The sequence below is a fragment of the Octopus sinensis genome, linkage group LG17, assembly GCF_006345805.1.
Source record: "Octopus sinensis linkage group LG17, ASM634580v1, whole genome shotgun sequence".
Classification (NCBI taxonomy): Eukaryota; Metazoa; Mollusca; class Cephalopoda; order Octopoda; family Octopodidae; genus Octopus; species Octopus sinensis.
The window spans coordinates 14,791,085-14,814,184 of NC_043013.1; the positions used below are offsets into that span (position 1 = coordinate 14,791,085).

Sequence of the window (23,100 nt, forward strand, 5' to 3'; positions counted from 1 at the left end):
GATAACTAAGTTATTCTACTAAATTCTTTGTTATATTTAAAGTAATTGAAAGAAACACAGAGAATCTCAAAATAAATACAGTAATGAAAGGGTTAAGCAAATTATTGTAAGCAAATATATTAGTATAAAATCTGTATTTTATTTGGAAAATGTTTTTTTTTTTTTGTATTTAAAAGACGCATCAAAATCTGTTCTCTCTTTCCTTTTCAAAACTTCCTTTATCTTTCTTTTTTTTTGCAGGTGGGTCAGAATGGTCTCTTGAAGACACTATAGAATTAAACAACATAAGCATTCCTGATCCAAAGGCAGAAATAGATTTGAACCTGATAATGAGTCCTGAAAATATTACCCTTCCAGTGTTTCGCATTGGAGAAGAGAGTTCCATCTCCCCGTCCAGTTCTTTAGCCAACATGTCTCGCACTAAATCTGTTCCTAGTCTCTCGACTATCCACAGCGTACGTAAGTCTATCGCTGAGTATGGAAACAAAACTGGCATATTGGTACAAAAACATTTAGTACAACTAGACTGGGTCTCTACTGAAGACGGATCCCACATCTTGACTGTCGGTGTTGGCTCAAAGATTCTCATGTATGCCCAGGTATCCGAAGAAATTGCCCAGATTTCAATGGGCAAACCTGCAAACACTCGCAAACGGCAAACCAATCATGCAAAACGAATTCACAAATCCAAAAGCATTGTCGTGGACAACTACGAAGAAGAAATTCGTTGGATGAAACTCCGATGTATTGAACTCACCACAGCAGATTGTTTACCTCCCCTGCCCATGCACATGTCCTGGGTTCGATCGGGTATTCTTGTTGTGGCTATGGATAATGAGGTCCATGTCTACTCCCAGTGGCGAGGTTCTGCTGCTTGCTTTGATAACCAAAGCTTTGGTAATTATGACGAGCCAGATTGTGACAAACGAAGCTTGTCAGATTTCAGTCTATCCGCTATCCCGAGTTCATCTATGCTCACTGCTAGCAAGTCCATGCAGAATTTCAAGTCATCTTTATCCATATCCAGTTTCAAGCAACTTCCAGGTGCACCACTTACCCCTGTCCACCCCAAGAAGAAAGAGCTGAGTAAGAGAGCTAGTTTGACTAAGAGTGAAAGCACTGCTAGTTTAACTTTAATCACTGATCTTGGTTTATTTGAAGCTGCACGCCAGGCCAACCCTGTACTAGCACAGTACCACCCGAAGCAGTTGATTGAACTCTTAAACTTTGGACGCATCAAACGGGTGCGTGCCATCCTCTCACACCTGGTCCGGTGCATTGCTGTTAGCGAAGTCTATCAAACGACATATAGTGATGAAATAGATGCTTCAGAAAACAAAATGCATTCTATGCATCGCCAAAGGACAAAATCAATTGGTGCCAGCACTCCAAACGAGGCAGCTGGCATCTGTGAAGAAGCAACGCTTGACTACATTGAAATCACCTCGATTCCACCTTTACCAATTTATGCTCTCCTTGCTGCTGACAATGATTCTGCTATCGATGCAGACATCGTTGGTGCCGGTACTGGCAGCGGCAAACCAACTTCACAAGACTACACAGATCTCTTTGAAAACAATTTAGACGATTCTGATTCTGACACAGACGTCTTTTCTAACACCTCTGATGATGGCATCACATCTAGACAAAGGTCCAACAGCAACAGGGCCCGTTTTATGTCCATGTCAGCGCCAACACCCCATCAGATGCTCAACGTATTTGGCCCAACGCAATGTCAGTCTCTTGGTAAACACCTCACCCACATGCTTCTACCAGGGCTCACGAACCTTGACCAAATGTACCTCCTTGCTTTGGCAGACACCATATCAACGACCAGCACAGATACCAGCACTTACAATGCAATGTCATCAGGTATGTCCCGTTAACCCATCTCTCATTGTTAGTATTTTTGAAAATTAACTTGTTAGCATTCAGACTTGTTAGAGCTCAGACTTGTTAGCATTCAGACTTGTTAGCGTTCAGACTTGTTAGCGTTCAGACTTGTTAGCATTCAGACTTGTTAGCATTCAGACTAGTTAGCATTCAAGCTAGTTAGCATTCAAGCTAGTTAGCATTCAGACTAGTTAGCATTCAGACTAGTTAGCATTCAGGCTAGTTAGCATTCAGGCTTGTTAGCATTCAGGCTTGTTAGCATTCAGACTTGTTAGCATTCAGGCTAGTTAGCATTCAGGCTAGTTAGCATTCAGGCTAGTTAGCATTCAAGCTAGTTAGCATTCAAGCTTGTTAGCATTCAAGCTAGTTAGCATTCAAGCTAGTTAGCGTTCAGACTTGTTAGTGTTCAGACTAGTTAACATCCAGATTTGTTAGTGTTCAGATGTCTTAACATTCAGTCTTGTTAGCATTCAGACTTGTTAGCGTTCAGACTTGTTAGCATTTAGACTCTTAGCATTCAGAATAGTTTAGTGTTCACACTGTTTAATGATTAGACTTGTAGGTTTTCAGACTTGTTGGTGTTGTAGCCAGTTTTTTCCTTTTCTTGTTTATTTTTTTTTTTTGTTCAGATTGAGTTACTTGTGTTTGTAAAACAGTGGAATAAGCAATACAGCACCAGACTAAATACTTCTCAACATTTAGTTCTGTTCTTCTACATTCTTTGTACATACTCCACTGTGGCATTCATCTCTATGGCATGTGTGTGTGTGTGTATATTTATATATACACGCTCAAAAATTTACTGTTCATATGTCGATATGAATATTAGAAACATGGGTGGATGTAATTTTGTGTCTGTGTTGGTGACAGGAAATGTGTTCCTTATGTATCTAATTATATTTTATATTTATAATTGAAAATATATTAACCATTTCACTTCATATATGTGTGTACATAATTATATGTATTTGTTGTCATATAAAGTATAGCATATTGCCACATGTATATATGTTAGTTATCATATAGTGTATAATATATTATCATCGTTGTTATATGTATATTTAATAATGTATCTCTCTATATATATATAATTTGCAGACAACCAACGTACAGATACCGATATAACTCCACCCAATACAGGTAGAGTATTACTCTCAATCTTATCTACAACCTGCCCCCACTAACATTGACAGTATTTAATAATAATAATAGTAATAATAATAGTAATAATCGTTTCTACTAAAGACACAAGGCCTGAAATTTGGTGGGAAGGTACTAGTCGATGACATTGACCCCTAGTGTTTTACTGGTAGTAAATCTATCAACCCTGAAAGGATGAAAGACAAAGTGGATCTTGACAAAATTTGAACTCAGAACAAAGCAACTGGCAAAATACTGCTAAGCATTTCCTCCAGTGTGCTAACGATTCTGCCTGCTCACCACCTTAATAATAATAATAAATAAATAAATAATAGGCACAGTAGTGGCTGTGTGGTAAGTAGCTTGCTTACCAACCACATGGTTCTGGGTTCAGTCCCACTGCGTGGCACTTTGGGCTAGTGTCTTCTACTATATCCTCAGGCCGACCAAAACCTTGTGAGTGGATTTGTAGACAGAAACTGAAAGAATCCCATCGTATGTGTTTGTGTCTGTATTTGTCCCCCAACATCACTTGACAACCAATGCTGGTGTGTTTACATCCCCGTTACTTAGCGGTTCGGCAAAAGAGACCGATAGAAGAAGTACTAGGCTTACAAGGAATAAGTCCTGGTGTCGATTTGCTCGACTAAAGGCGGTGCTGCAGCATGGCCGCAGTCAAATGACTGAAAGGTTCTGTGAGTTTGTTTGAGAAAAACCTGTTTCTCTATGAAGAATATCAATCAAAAGTTGATTCCAGGGAATCATGAAGTGACACAAACTGGTGATTTTGGGAATGTTTTTTTAAATGTGTAATATCTCTATTCATTACTAAAAGTATGTGTGTGTGTGTGTATCACTAAATTGTTCTAATATGGGTTATTGTAGTTTAGCCCTAGGTCACTCGCTCTCCTTAATGGACAGATCTATGATCAAAAGCTTTCCAACTGAGAACAACTTGCTTTTTTTGTTTTTGTATTCTTTTCAAACACAGTATATTCCTATTCAGCTTGCACCAAAAACTTTGAACTTGTTAAAGAACAGGATTAAAAACAAAAGCAAGAAAATACAAAAAAAAAACTTATGTAATAACTTTGTTCTTTGGTAACATTCAAATCTAAATTTTATGCCATTCTTTCCACCAAAGTTGTTAAGAACCTGGAGATGTCAGATCAGCCTTCTTTGACTAAATTATTTAAGCAAATTGTTAAATAAAATTTGTGTTTGTTCGTTTGTTTTCTACTAATTTCAGCAACTGTTTTAACTTATTTTCCAGAATCTATGGATGAATGTGGAATCAAATTTTTACTGGCGATGCGATTTCATTCTTACCTGGCAAGGACACTGCCACCCCACCAGAGAAGACAGCTACAAAAAGAAGGACTGCGTTCCCACTACATTGTTTGGGCCTTCCATTCTGAAGCTACAGAGGTAGTTAATGCATGTAGTTTTTCCTTGACTTTGTTGGGACTTTTCAAATCGAGTCCCCTTGTGTTTTCTGTTCAACACTGGTTTCTGCTCAAGTGTTCTTGCGTTTCCTGGCCTATCATTGTGAGCTTCCCTGCTCAAATCCTCTTGAGTTTCCAGTGCAACTCATCCTAAGTTTTCTACTCAATTTATCTTGAGTTTGCTGCTGTTGCTGTTGAGCAAACGGTCTTCGTCCCAGAGCTCACAAGATGGGAGAAGTCCGAAACATGGTCCTTTGCTATTCATAAGACTTGCAGAAGAGAAAGCAGGTCAACCCCCAACACCGAGAGCATCGACGGATGGATGAATGCGCATCCAGGCTCAGCGGTTGCGTAGGAAGTCGGGGACAAGAAACAGGAAGAAAGAGTGAGAGAAAGTTGGAGCAAAAGAGTACAACAGGGGTCGCCACCACCCCCTGTCGGAGCCTCGTGGAGCTTTAGGTGTTTTCGCACAATAAACACACACAACGTCCAGTCTGGGAATCGAAACCGCGATCCTCCAACCGCAAGTCCGCTGCCCTAACCATTGGGCCATTGCGCCTCCTGAGTTTGTTGCTCAAGTCATCTGGGGTTTCCTGTTTCACATCCCAAAAGTATTCAGCATTCAAGAAAGTCTGACTAAAACTGTTCTGTTTTATTAGAATCTAATTCTTCATGTGAATTTTCTTTTCTGATTTTACATTCCAATTAAACATGCTGCTTTATTCTGAGAAGAAAAAAACAGTAGAAGCAATGGCATTTGAAGTCAAACACTTCTTGGTGTTTAGTTCTGTTCATCTTCATTCACACCCTCGTTACTCCTACCATTGAAAATGTAATGGCTCGGTGATTGTCCCTTTGGTAGTCTGTAATTAGCATCACTGGTATTCACAAAAGACAATGTGTGGTGAGAAGCTTGGTTCCCAGCCATATGGTTCCAAGTTCAGTCCCACTGCATGGCACCTTCTTAGTCTTTGACCATAGTTTCAGGGTGACCGACAAAGCCTTGTGAACAGATTTGGTAGGCGGAAGCTGAAACAAGTCTGCCATGTGTGTGTGTATATGTATTGGCGTCTGTGTTTGTCATCTCCCCTCCACTTCTTGACAGCTAGGCGGTGAGCTGGCAGAAACGTTAGCACGCCAGGCAAAATGGAGTGGTTGGCTTTAGGAAGGGCATCCAGCTATAGAAACCTTGCTAGATCAGATAAGAGCCTGGTGCAGCCTCCTGGCTTGCTGGTCCCAAGTGAAACCGTCCAACCAATGCCAGCATGGAAAATGGACGTTAAGCAATGATGATGATGATATTATATATATATATATATATATATATATATATATGTGTGTGTGTGTGAAGGTAGCGAGCTGGCAGAAACATTAGCACACCGGGCGAAATGTGTAGCCGTATTTCGTCTGCCGTTACATTCTGAATTCAAATTCCGCCGAGGTCGACTTTGCCTTTCATCCTTTCGGGGTCGATAAATTAAGTACCAGTTATGCACTGGGGTTGATATAATCGACTTAATCTGTCTGTCTGTTCTTGTTTGTCTCCTCTGTGTTTAGCCCCTTGTGGGTAGTAAAGAAATAGGTATTGGTTTGTTTATGTCCCCATAACTTAGCAGTTCGACAAAAGAGAATGTTAGAATAAGTCCAAGCTTCAACAAAACAAAAATCGTAAGCACAAAGGTTTGATATATGTTCAACTAAAACTCCACAAGGCAGTTCCCCAATATGGCTGCAGTCCAATGACCGAAACAAATAAAAGAAAAAAAATCAAGATAAAACACAATTCCTGGTGCGGAGAAGAGGGAAAAAATTATCTTTTACAATTAGTTTTCCTTTTAATCAAAGCACACTTCCTTCCTTTTAACAGTTCACTGATTCCCATTGTTGTTATTGCTATGTTTCAGGAGCTCCTTGCATGTATCCCTAGTATGAAAAAAGGTGAACCCACTTGGAGTGACTTGAAGCAATATGGTGCTGGTTGGTGGATCACAAATATTAACCAGCTGCGGAAAACCATTGAGAAGGTAAGACAGACTTCTTGAAGAACACAACTTTAATCCTCCTCATTCTTCTTTTTCTTCTTGTTCTTGTTCTTGTTCTTCCCTCTCTCTATCAAAATTGCCTGTTTTGTGCCTATAGTAGAAAGAATTATTATTATTGTTATTGTTGTTTTGGAGTTGTATTTATCTCACAAATCACTTGATCTGAGACAGTCTCTCAAAACTGAAGCTATTATATCCTGGAGGAGCCTTTCCAACCATTTAATAACACACAAAGCTGTTAATTTTTGACACACACGATATGTACTTAAACTTTAAAGTGAATTTAACAGCTTTGGTACCCCATGAAATAAATTTAAAGGAATTTTAACAGTTTTGTATGTAATCAAATGGTTAGAATGGCTCTTCTGCAACTTACCTACTACATTTCTTCTTTCTTTTTTTCTTTTGAAATTAACTCTTATTTTTATTATTTTACCATTTTTAAAATTTTACTCTCTCCACTGTTAGGTAGCAAAAGCTGCATTCCAAGCCAACAAAGATCCAATGGATTCTGCAATATTTTATCTTGCAATGAAGAAAAAAGGCATTTTGTGGGGTTTGTTCAGGTAAAGAGTTTTCTTCTTTCTCGTTTTTTGTTTTGTTTGTTTTGTCTTAATCGTATATCCATGTCAGCAACATGTTGGCCTATGATATCAAATGATTAGTGATGCATAACATGGCACTTACAGTTATAGAGTCTCAAGTACCAGTCATATACTGAGGTCATATACTGGTGTAAATTATTCCTTGTTTTACTTGTGGCTTTGTGCCAAATTAATTCCCTGTTGTACAACATATGGCCTTGTGCCCAAGTAATCTCCTGTTCTGTAACATGTATCCCTACACTAAAGTAGTTTCTTGTTCTACAACATGTAGCCTAAGTAATCCTTGAACCAAAATCCTCCTTTGTTCCACAAAATGTAACCTTGTGCTAAACTAATCCCCTGTTCTGCATATAGTCTTGTGTTAAATCGATCCTGTTGTGCCAAGTAACCCTCTGTTTTATAACATGTAGCTTTTTATCAAATTAATTCCCTGTTCTCCAACATGTAGCTCTGTTGTCTTTTCCTCATCACATAGTTACTTCTAATTAGGCTTTTTGTTGTTTTCGATGCTCACTTCGTTGAATAAATTTCCATTAACGCTATTAGAATTTCTTAAATCTGTGATGCCCTTTTTTTAACATTGTTGCTGCTACAGATCAGTGAATGACAAAAAGATGAGTGAATTCTTCCACAACAACTTCAATGAAGAACGTTGGCGGAAAGCTGCTTTAAAGAATGCATTTGCACTCCTCGGTCGTCAGCGATTTCTTCATGCAGCCGCTTTCTTCCTCCTCGGGAACTCATTGTCTGATGCAGTTGAGGTTGGTAATAATTAGACTCTCTTATGGTTCTCTTCTAAACTTCATCCAATCTACATACCATTTTTTGTGTGCATATAAGACATACTCTTTACTCTCTTACTTGTTTCAGTCATTTGACTGCGGCCATGCTGGAGCACCGCCTTTAATCGAGCAACTCAACCCCGGGACTTATTCTTTTGTAAGCCCAGTACTTATTCTATCGGTCTCTTTTGCCGAACCGCTAAGTAACGGGGACATAAACACACCAGCATCGGTTGTCAAGCAATGCTAGGGGGACAAACACAGACACACAAACACACACATGCATATATATATAAATATATACGATGGGCTTCTTTGAGTTTCTGTCTACCAAATCCACTCACAAGGCTTTGGTTGGCCCGAGGCTATAGTAGAAGAAACTTGCCCAAGGTGCCACACAGTGGGACTGAACCCGGAACCATGTGGTTGGTAAACAAGCTACTTACCACACAGCCACTCCTGCACCTACTTTTTATTCCAAATAAAAAAATGTCAGAAAAATTCCCCTTTGGTCCTATATACAAAGTTGGATCTATATTACACATGCTTAAATGTACTGCAAACTTTTTCTCTTGAATACATGCTGCTGAAATCGCAGTGCATTTAATATGTCCATGCTGTCAAATACATTAAACATAACTTTTTAAAGAATTTTGAAAGAATCTAATAATTTGGTAAAGATAGGGCTCAGGGGCTAAGAAGTTTGTCTAGTCAGGGCTTACCTGGAGCTAATAAATGTTGGCATAATCTTCAGGTAGTGACATGTCCATGACTCTGCAGTTGAGTCTGTTATAGGATTTACTTGGGGAAATTTAGTTTTTATCAGATATTTTTTTGTTATTTTAGATTTTTAGGAGATTTTAGCTTTTATCTTTTACTTCTTTCAGTCATTAGACTGCAGCCATGCTGGGGCACCACCTTTGATTTTTAGTTGAATGAATCAAGCCCAGTACTTTTCTTTTAAGCTTGGTACTCTGTTAGTCTCTTGCCAACCTGCTAAGTTACAGGGATGCAAACACACCAACACTGGTTGTCAAGTGGTGAGGGCACAAACACAAAAAGATACACATGCAAACACACACACACACACACACAACAGGCTTTTTTCAATTTCTGTCTACCAAATCTACTCACAAGGCTTTGGTTGACCCAAGGCTATAGTAGAAGACCAACTTGTCCAAGGTGCCATGCAGTGAGACTGAACCTGGAACCATGTGGTTGGGAAGCAAGCTTCTTATCACACAGCCACACCTGAAACTAATTTCTTAAATTTTTCGAATTTTTTCTTCTATTTCTATGCCTTTTTTTTTTTTAGAATGTAGAAAATTAGAGGTTGTTAAATCTCTCTTAATATATTTCAATGAACTGCAGAGCTTACATTTCTGTTTTTTTGTCTATTTCATTTCAAAGGTGTGTCTGGATCGTTTGAAAGATATCCAGCTTGCATTAGTTATTTGCCGCCTATATGACGGTGCTGATGGGCTACCAGAAAGTGCAAAAAAGATTCTATATACCAAAATACTTGGCTGTAATGAAAATGGTCAAAATTACCTTCCCAGCAAAGCTCACCCTGATCCATTCCTTCGCAGCATTGTATTATGGATGTTGAAAGACCATGACGGTGCTCTGCAAACCCTTCTCCAAACTGGGGTCGGAGCAGGACATATGCTTGAAGAACAGGATGACGGAGAGAAATATTTCTCCAGCCCTAGCGTATTTAACTTCTACAATTTTCTCCGAGCCCACCCACTCATCATTCGACAAAACAAAGTTTCCAGAGCTGCCGAAATGCCACTTGTTTCTCAGAGCACTCACATTGGTATTCGTGATAAGAATGCCACTAATGATGATTGCATCACTCCTGTGGAACGCAGACTGTTTTTCACAACAGCTCATGCACATTTCAAAAATGGTTGCCCACTTCTGGCCCTTGAGGTTCTCTCTAAACTACCTCCACTCGTAGACTATGAAGAAGTTATTGAAATCGAAACTCCAGGTCAATACCAAATTTCCGAAATATTTGACCGCAGGTCATCTTTGAAAATGGCTATGGCACCAGCAGATCTAAGTCAACCAACACAGTTCCAAGATTCCGCCGAAAGCTATGATTGGGGTGAACCAGTTCAAACCTTGTCACATCAGCGATCCGTTGACTTCGACTGGGGCATGCCGATTACTTCATTAAACACCGACTTTGATGAAAAACTTGACCTCACTCTCGATGAGAATTCAGAGAGGTCAGACAATGAGTCTGATTGTGCCACAAAAGGTAGCAGCCGCAAAAACTCTGTGCCGGCCAAAGAAACAGATGATGATTTGTCTTATGATAAGAAAGTCACTGAAGTCGACATAATGGCACAGCAGTACAAGTTCATTGCCTGCCTGAAGGTGATGATGGAGGAATTACGGACGTTAGCAACTGGCTTTGAGGTCGATGGTGGCCAAATGCGCTACCAGTTGTATATTTGGTTGGAGAAGGAGGTGGAATGTCTGCGAGTGTTATGCAGCTATGGTGGAGGCAAGTCAAACTCCCAATATTTAATGGATGGTAAGTATGGTGGTCTTATTTTACCCTCTTTGGTCTTCCCTTACGTTATACTTTAGTTTATCATCAAATTTTACCCAGACTATTGTGTCTTAACTAAAGCTGAAAAAAAACTGAGATTTACTGTTCGATAAATTATACACATTTTCATATATTAAATTCTCAAAACGATTCAAATCCAAGTCAATATTGATGATATAACTAACTTGCTTTATGGCAATTATCTAGACTATTAACTTTATCTTTACACTATATATTTGCAATTTTAGTCTCCAGTTATCATCATATGTCATATCTGGATATGTATATATGCTTTTACCGTGGTATCACACATCCACACACATACACTCCAGCTATCCATTACTCTTAATATACACTATATCAAACATAATACTAGATTTGGCATACACCTTCCACTAGATACACACTCCCTGAAATGGAATGTCTCAATAGTGAGACAACTAACCTAATGGCTAACAGGAAAAAGAAAAAGTATACACCAAAGAAAGACGGAGTAGAGTCTTAGCTGTTTCAGCCTTTCCCAGTAGCTGAGCTGTTGTAACGAGACGATCTTCGTTGTGAAGCTTTGCTGGATTGCTTCAAGGTCCGCTGTTAATTTTACACTGTTGGGTGACCATAGCTGGGAGCAGTAATCCAGGTGGCTGAGGACAAATGCCCTCCAGAGGACCACCATGGTTTCATTCTCTCTGGTTCTGAACATTCTCATGATCCACCCGCCAGTCATCTGCACTTGGTCGCCATCCTGGTAATGTGCAATTGGAAAGAGGTATCATCACTCATGTTGATATCTAGGTCCTTCACTGATTTAGGTTCTGGGATTGTAATCCCCTGTGGACCAGTATACCCTGTAAGTTTTATATTCAGTTTTTGATGCTGGGATAGCAAAGGGCTTGGAATTTTTCAGCGTTAAACTGCATATTATTGTCCTCAGCCCATCTGTAAATTGAGTCCAACTCCTGCTGCAGGTGTGCAACATCGCTAGGGTTCTGTATTTTCTGTGAGACTTTTGTATCGTCTGTGCAGCTAACAAGGGTGGCTATCCAGGGAGCTGAGGGCATATCTGAGAGGGCCACTATGAAAAGCATTTGTCCCAAGACAGTGCCCTGTGTGGGGGTTGACCTGCTTTCTCTTCTGCGAGCCTTACGAATAGCAAAGGACCACGTTTCGGACTTCTCCCACTAAAGGGACGAAGACCGCTACGCTCAACAAACAAACAAACAAGCAGCAGAAGCAACTCCACTTGGAAATTCTCAGCACATGCTGGACTCTGCCAACCATGAGCCAGACTTAATGAAGAACATCATCACTGGTGATGAGACAAGGGTTTATGCTTTCAGCTCTATGCATTCAGTCACCTTGTGTGAAAGCAAAAACCTGACAAGTACCCACTACACACCTGTACTCTAGCCATAACAGCCAGTAACTAACCTGGCCTTTCAGTTTGTTTGAAAATCTTCATCCATGTGCTGGAAGAGTGGCATCACCTCTCGCCCAATGGATTTTGCCCATGCAGCATTCGTTTTGGAGGGAAAAAAATTAAAATTGGATACTTTTTGGATGCATCTTGTGTGTGTGTGTGTGTGTGTGTGTGTGTGTAAATATATTCACTATGAGTTAGATATGTTGGTATGGGTTAGACCATATATGTCTGCCTAGGAAGGAATGTAAAATGATAATGATCTGTATATGTATGTATATATATTCATATATATATATATATATATATATATATAGTATAGAATTTGTTTAGTGAAACCTGATATCTGTTATAAAGTCTGCTACTGATTTGTGTTCTGTGACTTCTCTTTACACAGGAGATCTTGACATTAGTCAGGATTCAAACATCGGCGAGGAAGCAATTGGCAGTATTAGGAGAGACTCTCGTCCATCTTTGCACCAAATCATCCATGCAGAAAAGATGAATTTCGAAGCAAAACTGTCAAGGGCTGCTCGTCGGAAACAGTGGCTGAAGGTCAATCAACAACTTTTGCGCACGCTTCTTAGCTACTGCATTCTACAAGGTTCCGGAACTGGCGGTTTAGCATCAGTTCAGATGGAGTTGCTTCTTCTGCTGCAAGAACTGCAACAGGAACGCACCCAGCAACAGCTGCTCTCACCGTTGCCATTCCCGACAACGCTACCTCTACTTTCTGCCAGTATTGCCAGTTCAAAGACAGTCATTGCTGATCCAATCCAATATTTGCAAAACCTAACTCAGGATTTGTTGCACTCAATCGTAGAGTTTTCTATGCCACCTAGCCTCAATTGCCAAACGAATATCGTGTGGATGATGCGCAACCTCAGCGTTGCTCTGTCATCGTCCATTTACCAATGCTTGTGTGACATAGATAATTCCATGATTAATCAAAACCAAAGAACAGAGATGGGTCTTGAAGGATTTACTAGGTGAGTACAATGATTTAGATTTTATTTGAGAAATTGTTTTCATTTCTAAAACAAGCAAAAGTCTTTAGGGTCGGGGGGCCCCAACCACTGAGCCTGGGATCATTTGGTATCAAGTCACACAGAAAGAATATATATATTTAAATTTTATTTCTGTATTATCGACTATTACAGCCTGCAAGGTGTTTTTGCATTATACGTGTATTATATATGTAAATATATTATGCACTTTATTTTGTTTTGTTATGTGGACGATGCCCCAATCCATGGAAAAATTGCCTTGCATAAAAACTGTCCATGGTGCAAAAATGGTTGGGATCCACTGCTTTAGAAGCAAAAACATATAACTGTTACATCTAGCAGATTACATAGAGGTTACCTTGTTGGTTCATCAAAGTTGTATAAATTATTGCTCTGCAATTATATAGGTCCAGAGTCAATCTGATGCATAGCACTTTCGACAGTTTTTGTTTCCAGTATATTTTTGAGTCAGTTCAAACCTTGGGATTAAATTGGTCAGATAGAAACTACTTTTATGTCTAAGGAATAGATTGCTTTTTTTTTTTTTGTAGGGATGAGGTTGCACCTAATCCATCATCCAATTGAATCCTTTCACTGTGAAAATAAATATTTCATGGTTATTCCAGTAACGATGTTTGGATATCTACCAAATGGTAGAATTGGTAATTTTTTGCTAGTCATATTGCTTTAGTAAACTTGACATATCCCAACAGGAAATGTTTCCTCAAAAAGGTAGATTGGTATATAAATTGCTTTCTGCAGTTAAGGGAAACGAAATTTTGAGTGAAACATATCTGCCTTCTGCAGTAATAGAATACTAATACTATTACTACTTGTCCCTTGGTTGCATTTAGCAAACTAGATTACTGGTCCTCCACTGATCATACAGGTCCTGGGTGCTGCTCTTTCTAGCAACTTACCAAGTTATAAATAAATATTTCTTTAAATGCCCTATCAGAGATAAAATGATAAACTCTATTTTTTCCTTCCTCCCTGCAACCAAACCTTATTTTTCAGAGAACAGACACGAAAAACTATGCGACGTAATTATAAAATGTCTAGAAGACATTCTGGACAATTCCCCAGGTATCTCTGTCATACTCGGTTCTATCCCTTTCAGACATATATATTGTTTATACACACACACACACACACACACACACATGCACTGATATACATGTGTTTATATGCATGCATGCATACATATTGTATATTTGTGTATATTCCTAAGTATTTTTGAATGCAAGTTGGAAATAAAGGAATTATGACGGAAACAAAAATTAACATTTTTATATGTCAATATTTTGGCTTAAAAAGCCCCTTTCAAATCAAGATTGGGCTTCAATATTTTATTAAGAATGGATTCTTTTATTTCCAGATTTTCAATAACAATAATTCCTTCAGTGGTTTTGTTTGATGGTAACTAAAATGTCTTGATTACAATAATTTCTCATCAAAGAAATATTCATGTGAACATGTTCTTTTACACATATGGTGCAGTTTGAAAATGTCACACTTATTGCATGCCATATTTGCTCACTGCATAAGATTTTTATCCTCTAATATTTATCACCCCAAAATAGCCTCATATTATAAATCCCAACTGAAGCTAAACAGTTCCAGTAACAGTAATTTCTAAAGCTGTTACACATGACAGCAGTTACTACTGTTATCTGCCAAGTGATCTGGAGGGAAAAACTGGATATGCAACCACAATCTCTGAGCCTTCCTGAGAAAATGTCCGTTTCACAATCAGCCCCAACACAGCAATAGTGTGTGTACAGTGGCCAACTACCCAATCTACAAGGTGGATATGTATTCATGATCTAATATAGTATACTAAATAGCATATAATATGCTCAAAAGGTATTACATTGGATAAAGGCGGTGAGTTGGCAGAATCGTTAGCACACCGGGCGAAATGCTCAGCGGTATTTCCTCTGACGCTACATTCTGAGTTCAAATTCCACCGAGGTCGACTTTGCTTTTCATCCTTTCGGGGTCAATTAAATAAGTACCAGTTACACACTGGGGTCGATATAAGCGACTTAATCCATTTGTCTGTCCTTGTTTGTCCTCACTGTGTTTAGCCCCTTGTGGGTAATAAAGAAATAGGTATTACATTGGCACTGGGATACCGTTTGCAAACTGCAGGTCTGTATCAATGGAACACATTTACACAAATGTGTCTTTGGTTTGAAAACCTCTTGAAGATAAGTTATAACCAGAACATATCACCCTCAGAAATGCAGAATGGAATATTAGAAATATGAGAAGAGACCATCATCATTTTAACAACCACTTTTCTATGCTCACATGGGCCAGGTAGAATTTGTCACGACAGGTTTTCTCTAGCCAAATGCCCTTCCTGTCACCAACCATCACTTGTATGCAAGTAAAGCAATATTTCCCACAGCCAGACCAGACTTCAAAGAAGATTGGAAACAATGGACACCACTTGTGTAACTGTGACTTTTGTTTACAACTGTCACATGATATCAAGAAAAGGAGTCCCTCTCATACATGCATGCATGGTAGTGATGTCACGTAAAATGAACCCACTTCACTCTGTAAAGTGGTTGGCATTAGGAATGGCATCCAGCTGTAGAAGACAAGCCAAAGTAGACAACAGAATTTAGTGTAGTCCTGTCAAACCATCCAACACATGCCAGCATGGAAAATGGACATTAAATGATGATGATGGTAATAGGCTTCTCTCAGTTTCTATTTGCCAAATTTAGTCACAAAGCTGTAGATGACCCCTGGACTATAGTAGAAGACACTTGCCCAAGGTGTCATTGCCACACAGAAGGGCTGAATCCAAAATCATGTGCTTGAGAAACAAACTTAATTACATGGACACCTGCACCATTTTCAATAATTAATTTATTAAAGTGCACCATCAACCACAAAGTTAACTGCCCAATTTAACACTACCTGTCTCTGAATGTCACAACTTATTTCCCCATTTCTCTATATAAGTATGCAGAACAGAGCTAAGATCAGTCATTGTTTTATCTTGATGTGGGCCTTTTTTGCCAAAATATTGTAAAAAGAGATAAAAAAGTATAAATCTTTGTTTGGCCTTTGTCTTTTTACCCCAACTTGCGACAGTGTGAAGTTGTAATTCACTTTTAACAGCATTCCACAATGCTTGTTATGAACTACAATATATATATATATATTTGAGTGTGTGTGGGTGAGTGTGTGTACATACATACATACATACATACATGTATGTATGTATATAGATATATCTTTAAGTGTTTTATCCGAAGTGCCTGGATATAGCTTCCTTTGAACTTGTCACCCAATGGAATATATATATATATATATATATATATATATATATATATATATATATATATATTATATATATATATATATATATATATATATATATATATATATAAATCCAGTTGTTAATCCAATCACAGCTCGTTCATAACATGTACTTCCACTCTAACTCTTGCCCTTGATACCCACCTACCTATTGTTTTATTTAAAATATAGTCCATTTGGCCTATTGTTTTATCCACCCTACTCCTTATTACTTTTTATATATAAATCTTATTGCTTAATCAATCCCTTGGACTCAATATTTTACCACCTGTAATACTTGGTAATTTATCAGCAACTGTACTTATGGTTTTATCAGATACAGTGCTGTTTTTATCAATTATCCCTGCTAATGTTTGGATTGTGGTTCTGTCCCAAAACAGCTGTGATTTTCCTTCCAAAGTTAAGTGTTATTTCTTCTCTAAACTCCAGTTTTTATAATCCTCCTTGTAACTTAACCATCATTTCTGTATAAGCCACATCTTATTCTAACATGTCCCAAATCCTGACTCACCACTCATAAATACCCACTTCTATGACCCTGTTTTCTACTTTGTTTTACATTTTCCATTTACTGATTAATTTTATTGGAATTGTAAACATCTTTGTGTTTGTATTACTGTTGTTATTGTTGTCGTTGTTTACCATTTTGGTTTTTAAACCAGCCATGTCTGGCGCAAATATTCTACCTATTTCATGTTCAAATTCTCCAGATCTGGCCTCTTACAATATCATTCTAAAACTAAACTATCACATCATTGAAATCTCAACTCCACAAGACGATGCATGATTATTTCAAAATGATATGAATCAATAAACATTATTTGAAACGGTAACCTGAATGCCAAAGGATTAACTCCAAATCTGCCCTGATCCAGCAGACCATCTTCAATTATTTTTCTCTCGTTCACAGATATAATACCATATATTTTTTGGCATACAAATCAATGTACACCCAGAACCATGCTAATAGCGTAGGAGGGAAATTTAGGAATTCTTGGTTTTCTGTAAATCAGTTTTGATAAAACTTTTCCCAACTGGTTTGCACACTATGGCAACATCATTGTTGTTCTCATTATTCTGTGTATTATTCTTTTTTTTATTTCAGATTCTTCAGTTTTTGGGTGAACCACGCTAATACCTTTGCTCCTCTCTAAGAAGAAAGGGACATGGAAAAGGTCTTAATGATGAAGAAAAGTCTGTCATCATCAAAGAAAGTGCTAAAGGCACCTCTTTTCGTGTCATTGCAGAGAAGTTAGGTCATCGTGTGGGCACAGCTAGACAATTCCTGAAGGACCTTTTGCCAGGGCAGAAGCAATCCAATTGTGGGATCTCCAAGACTGTGACAGCTAGGGATTTAAGGAATATTCTCCGCAAATTACATGGGAAACCTGGAGAAACAAGCAAAGCCATTTTCACTGCCTTTGGACATTCTCATGTACCAAAAACCACTAGAAATTGCATCCTCAGGACCATGGCTTCTGTGTGAGAACCCCTTAAACTGCCCTATCACAAGAGTTTGAAGCTTCAATAGGCCCAAAAGTATATGACATTAGACACAAGTTGTGTCCTGTTCACTGATGGTTGGGCAAATGGTTGGGTCTATTTTGGAGATGAGAGTCACCAACGTCTATAACGTCAGCAACAGGATGGAGGAGTCACATTGTGGGCTGGTTTTATTGGGGAGAGACTTGTTGGCCGAGTTGGGGTACCTGAATGGGTTAATGCAGTTACTTTAAACTGCAGCTGCTTACTGCAATCTCCTGAAGGAGGCCTTGGATCCCTGGCTAGGGGATATACCGCTGTCGCTTCTAAGGAATCTTGTATTCATGTATGACAATGCTCCTCCCCCCCCACTCTGCTAGGGCCACCCAAACATTCCTAGGTCCTTATGGCATACAGGGTAAAAGGTTGATATGGCCACCAGCATCTCCAGATCTCAACTCTATCGAAAATCTTTGGTCCATCATTAAACAAGATGTTTATGCCGATGGACACCAATTTACATCGAAAGATGTCTTATGGGCGACCATCAAAGCTGCAGCAGAGGCAGTCCAACCTTCTACTATTAAGAAATTAACAGATTCCATGACTCATAGGGTTTTTGAAGTTATCCGTCGAAATGACGCTCATGTGTCTAAATAACTCATTATGTCAATAAATATTATATTATTGTGGTTTTTTGTTAAATATATACTCAATGTATGCTTAATATGTATCATTACTCTTCATTTTCTGAAAAAAAAAAATGTCTAGATGGGCTCTTTTCATTCAAAACCTATTAGCGTGGTTCACCCAAAAATTGAAGAATCTGAAATAAAAAAAGAAAGGATGTCGCCCAGAATAATGAAAACATAACAATGGTGTTGCCATAGTGTGCAAACCGGCTGGGAAATGTTTTATCAAAATCGATTCACAGAAAACCAAGAAGTCTTGAATTACACTCCTCATCTAATAGCGTGGTTCTAGGTGTAGTATATAGTGTAAACGTGTTGCTTAAACATTCAAACATCATCATTATCTTTCCAAATCCTACTTCATTTTTACATGAAATTTTTGATCTTCCCAAGTCAGCTACATTTTGGGCTGAAAATGTTGATCTGAAAATTTTCATCTGTATACCAGAAGATATGGTATATCTAAGATTATGTCCAATATGTCTTTTGTTTTGTTTTTTTTGTTAAAGATTGTTGGGTGTGATTTGAAGATTTTGTTATAGTAGCTGTATTAAAAGGGTAGGGTGAGGGCAGTGACACCCTTTGATTTGTGTTCACAACCATCAAAGATTCTAACGTCTTAAATTTAAAAAGAAAACAAACATTGTTATTTTCAGTCATAACATCTCTTGCCAAGCAAACAATCTGATGTCAGGATTGAACCCCCAACGACGTCGTTTACCCAGTAGTGTATGTGAAGAGGCTGTGAACACTTCACCTTCTAAGTGGCCAGGTAAACACAATCTTTTTCACTTTACAAACCTTTTATTGGCTATTCTATTCCATGTCACTTTTTCATTGGTCATCTATGAAGAAATGTGCTACCAGGTTTTTTTAATGTTGGAATTGACTTCTTAAATTCTGTAGGTTGTCAGAATATTTTTAATGGTGTTTTAGATATGTAAATGTGTTTATACATTGAAGAGTGGTGCTCCTTGTCTAAAGTTTAACACTTCATTAATCTTGATACTAATGGTGTTAGATATGTCAGTGTATTCATATAGAGTTGTGTATCTTGTCTAAGGTTTAACACCTTATTATTCTTAATACTGATGATGTTAGATATGTTGATGTATTTACATAGTGGTATGTCTTGTCTTAAGTTTTACTTTTGTATTCTTTATACTAATGGTGTGGTGTTAACTATCTCAGTGTATTCATACAGAGTGATGTGTCTTGCCTAAGATTTAACATTTTAGTATTTTAAAATTATTTATGAATAAATTATATATAGTTCTTTATCTAAATTACTTATGAATAAATTATATCATAGCAATAAATTATAGAAAGTTTGCCTCTGTTTTATACGTAACTTTTAAAAAAAATATTAACTGCATGAGTAAAAAGAAACACTAAAATATGCAATACCAAAAGTGAAATAATCATTCAAGATTCTCTTTTTTTGTTCTAAACTAACAGCAAAAAGGAAAACCAGCATCAAAAACTAAATTTTCACTACTTTAAAGAACTATTTTTTGATCTTTCAGGTGTGACATCTTTACGTGTCCTATTAGTTCGTGAGCGTGATGAGGAATCTCCAAGGTTAGATGTACTCTTATGTGAATCATTGGTGGCTGTCTACATGTGTCTGCTCATCAATGGCCTAGCTACTTATGATGTCCACCTACTCTATAGACTTGTAGCCCACAAGTTGGACAAGCAGACGTGGGCAGCACTGTTTGGAGGAGGTGTTAAGACTGTAATCAAAAGAAATTCTGTTCTTCTCCCCAAAGGTAAGAAACCCAATCAGCTATTCCCTCTTGCTTCATCAATCATCTGTTTTCAACTTCTTTTATTGTCTTTTTTCCCCTTCCTTCCAACTCTAATTTCAAATCCTGTCAATGTCGATTTTGCATTTCAAAGTACCAGCAAAGTACTACTCAGGTTGATAAAATTGATATATTCAACTAATCCCTCCCCTCAAAATTGCTGGCTTTGTGCCTAAATCAATTATAAAGACTGCAAGCTGGCAGAATCATTACCATACTGGACAAAATGCCTAATGGTATTTTTTTCATCCTTAAGGCAGCGAGCTGGCAGAACCATTAGCATGCTGGGCAAAATGCTTAGTGGTATTTCGTCTGCAGTTACGTTCTGAGTTCAAATTCCGCCAAGGTCGACTTTGCTTTTCATCCTTTCGGGGCCAATAAATTAAGTACCAGTTATGCACTGGGGTCGATATAATCGACTTAATCCGTTTGTCTGTCCTTGTTTGTCCTCTCTGTGTTTAGCCCCTTGTGGGTAGTAAAGAAATAGGTATTTTTTTCATCCTTATATTCTGAGTTTAAATTCTGCCATGGTTGACTTTTAGATTTTGAAGAATTGTTAGAGCTGTCTTGCAGTGGGAAGTTGTCTTAAATCCTTCTGTCCTGATAAGAACACCTGCAACAATACTCATACTAAGCTCAGTCATTAGCTACCTTTTTTTCCCTTGGTTAACACCACTAGCATGGAGAGGGAAACGTTTGTCATGGGTATAACTTGAGGATAAGCAACTACAGGAAGAAAGGATACATGAAATAATGTTGTCCAAGGTACACTATGTCGAAAAAAGAAGAAGACAGGATAGTAATACCTTTGATCATAGATCTGCTCAATGATATGTGCATGTTTGGGAATTTGTGGTTTTCCATTCAAAAGGAATCTTGTTCGGTCTTATAGCTTGGGACAGGTTGGACATCTCATCTGACATGCATTTGATCATTGTTTCTCTTACATAATTTAGCTAAAGTGACCCTCAACTTTGCATTTAGGTCCTGTGGATGATGCCGCTAAGCATAGAATGAAAGTTCATATGAAGGCAATGGGTTCAGTAAGGAAAGATGAAAGACAAACATACGAAGAAAGATTTGTGCCGCCTGAACTAAGTATGATCACTTATTTCATGACAAAGGTAAGCGTTTCTTGCTGCAAACTTTTCGCGTTCTTTATTACAAACGGTATTTATATAATTATATAAGTTCGTGTGTTGAAGCAGATTCTGTTGTGTCTGGGGAGAGTCATTTTCTTTTTGTGCCTTATAATGTAACACACTCACCGGTAAAATTTCCACTTTTTTTCTTATTTATATTTATATATTTATTTATTTTTTTATATGCTTCCCACCCAGTCCTTGCTTCCTCAGAATATTGCAACTCTTCACCCTGACAGAACTGTTGCTATTGAACTTTCAAGAATTAGTAGTAACAATTCCGAGATGGACGTGAAGATTTTTTTTTTTATATAAGAGTTATTCCCCTTGTTTATTTTTTTTCGGACATTCATCTATTTCTGATGACTTTTAACTTTTTATTGGATAATTCACATGATACTCTCAGATTAATCAAAATTATTCAACTCGTATTACATACATGTCGTCCCATACAATTTGCTTGTCATGTCAGATGGCATTTCACATAATTTATTGTATTGAAGTTTGCCCTGCCCATGTCAGCAACTCTGTATAGAACAGTTTAACCTTTTAGCATTTAAACCAGCCATATCAGGCCAAAAGTATTCTGCCTGTTTTATGTTCAAACTGGCCAGATCTGGTCTCTCACAATAACCCTACAATATTGTTTTAAAAATTAACAGAGGCTTTAAAATAAAAAACAAATCAGTACTGGAGTAAATACATTTGACTAAAAATTCTTCAAGACGGGTGCCCTTGTATGGCTGCAGTCTGATGACTGAAATAAATGAAAGATAAAAGTGGCTGTGTGGTAAGTAGCTTGCTTACCAACCACATGGTTCCGGTTTCAGTCTCACTGTGTGGCACCTTGGGCAAGTGTCTTCTACTATAGCCTTGGGCCGACCAAAGCCTTGTGAGTGGATTTGGTAGATGGAAACTGAAAGAAGCCCGTCATATATATGTATGTTATATATATATATATGTGTGTGTGTGTGTGTGTGATGTTTGTATGTGTGTGTGTGTATATGTTTGTGTGTGTGTGTGTATATGTTTGTATATGTGTGTGTGTGTGTATGTTTGTATATGTGTGTTTGTATGTGTGTATGTTTGTATGTATGTGTGTATATGTTTGTATATGTGTGTGTATATGTTTGTGTATCTGTGTGTGTGTATATGTTTGTGTATCTATGTGTGTGTGTATATGTTTGTGTATCTATGTATGTATGTAGAAATATATGTGCGTTTGTGTCTGTGTTTATCCCCCCAACATCGCTTGACAACCGATGCTGGTCTGTTTACGTCCCCGTAACTTAGCAGTTCGGCAAAAGAGACCAATAGAATAAGTACTAGGCTTACAAAGAATAAGTCCTGGGGTCGATCTGCTCGACTAAAGGTGGTGCTCCAGAATGGCCAGTCAAATGACTGAAGCAAGTAAAAGAGTAAAACCAATCTCTTGCTTGTGTAATTACTCCTATAACTACTGTATCATTTATTCCTTCCCTTTTGCATCCTCCTCCTGTATCTCTGAGGTTCTTTCTCTTTCACTGTCAGTGGAGCCAGTAAAGTGCCACCTGAGACTCCTGAGTTTTGCTTATGACAAGTAGGGACACTTAACACTCAACTACCAATAATATTGTACTAGTGGCAATTGCAAAATATCAAGACCCCATGTGTGTATATATGTATGTTGTTCAAACTGTGTTTATCTCTTTAGCATTTAATCCAGCAAATACTCTACCTGTTTATGTTCAAAGCAAC

General features: G+C 38.0%; 1 protein-coding gene across 3 annotated transcripts in view; it reads left to right on the plus strand.

The window, feature by feature from the left end:
- The window catches only part of LOC115220683 (dmX-like protein 2), a 179,075-nt gene that overhangs the window by 106,248 nt on the left and 49,727 nt on the right, over nucleotides 1-23,100 (plus strand). For 2 of the 3 annotated variants that reach the window (XM_029790800.2, XM_029790802.2), the window contains exons 21-32: nucleotides 241-1,872; nucleotides 2,992-3,033; nucleotides 4,307-4,461; nucleotides 6,383-6,502; nucleotides 6,989-7,086; nucleotides 7,721-7,886; nucleotides 9,318-10,455; nucleotides 12,288-12,879; nucleotides 13,915-13,983; nucleotides 19,070-19,185; nucleotides 19,940-20,185; nucleotides 21,206-21,345. In XM_029790800.2, the coding sequence (XP_029646660.1) occupies nucleotides 241-1,872; nucleotides 2,992-3,033; nucleotides 4,307-4,461; nucleotides 6,383-6,502; nucleotides 6,989-7,086; nucleotides 7,721-7,886; nucleotides 9,318-10,455; nucleotides 12,288-12,879; nucleotides 13,915-13,983; nucleotides 19,070-19,185; nucleotides 19,940-20,185; nucleotides 21,206-21,345 (4,514 nt within the window). The remainder of the gene's footprint in view (nucleotides 1-240; nucleotides 1,873-2,991; nucleotides 3,034-4,306; nucleotides 4,462-6,382; nucleotides 6,503-6,988; nucleotides 7,087-7,720; nucleotides 7,887-9,317; nucleotides 10,456-12,287; nucleotides 12,880-13,914; nucleotides 13,984-19,069; nucleotides 19,186-19,939; nucleotides 20,186-21,205; nucleotides 21,346-23,100) is intronic. The other variant, XM_029790801.2, reaches the window with a different exon arrangement.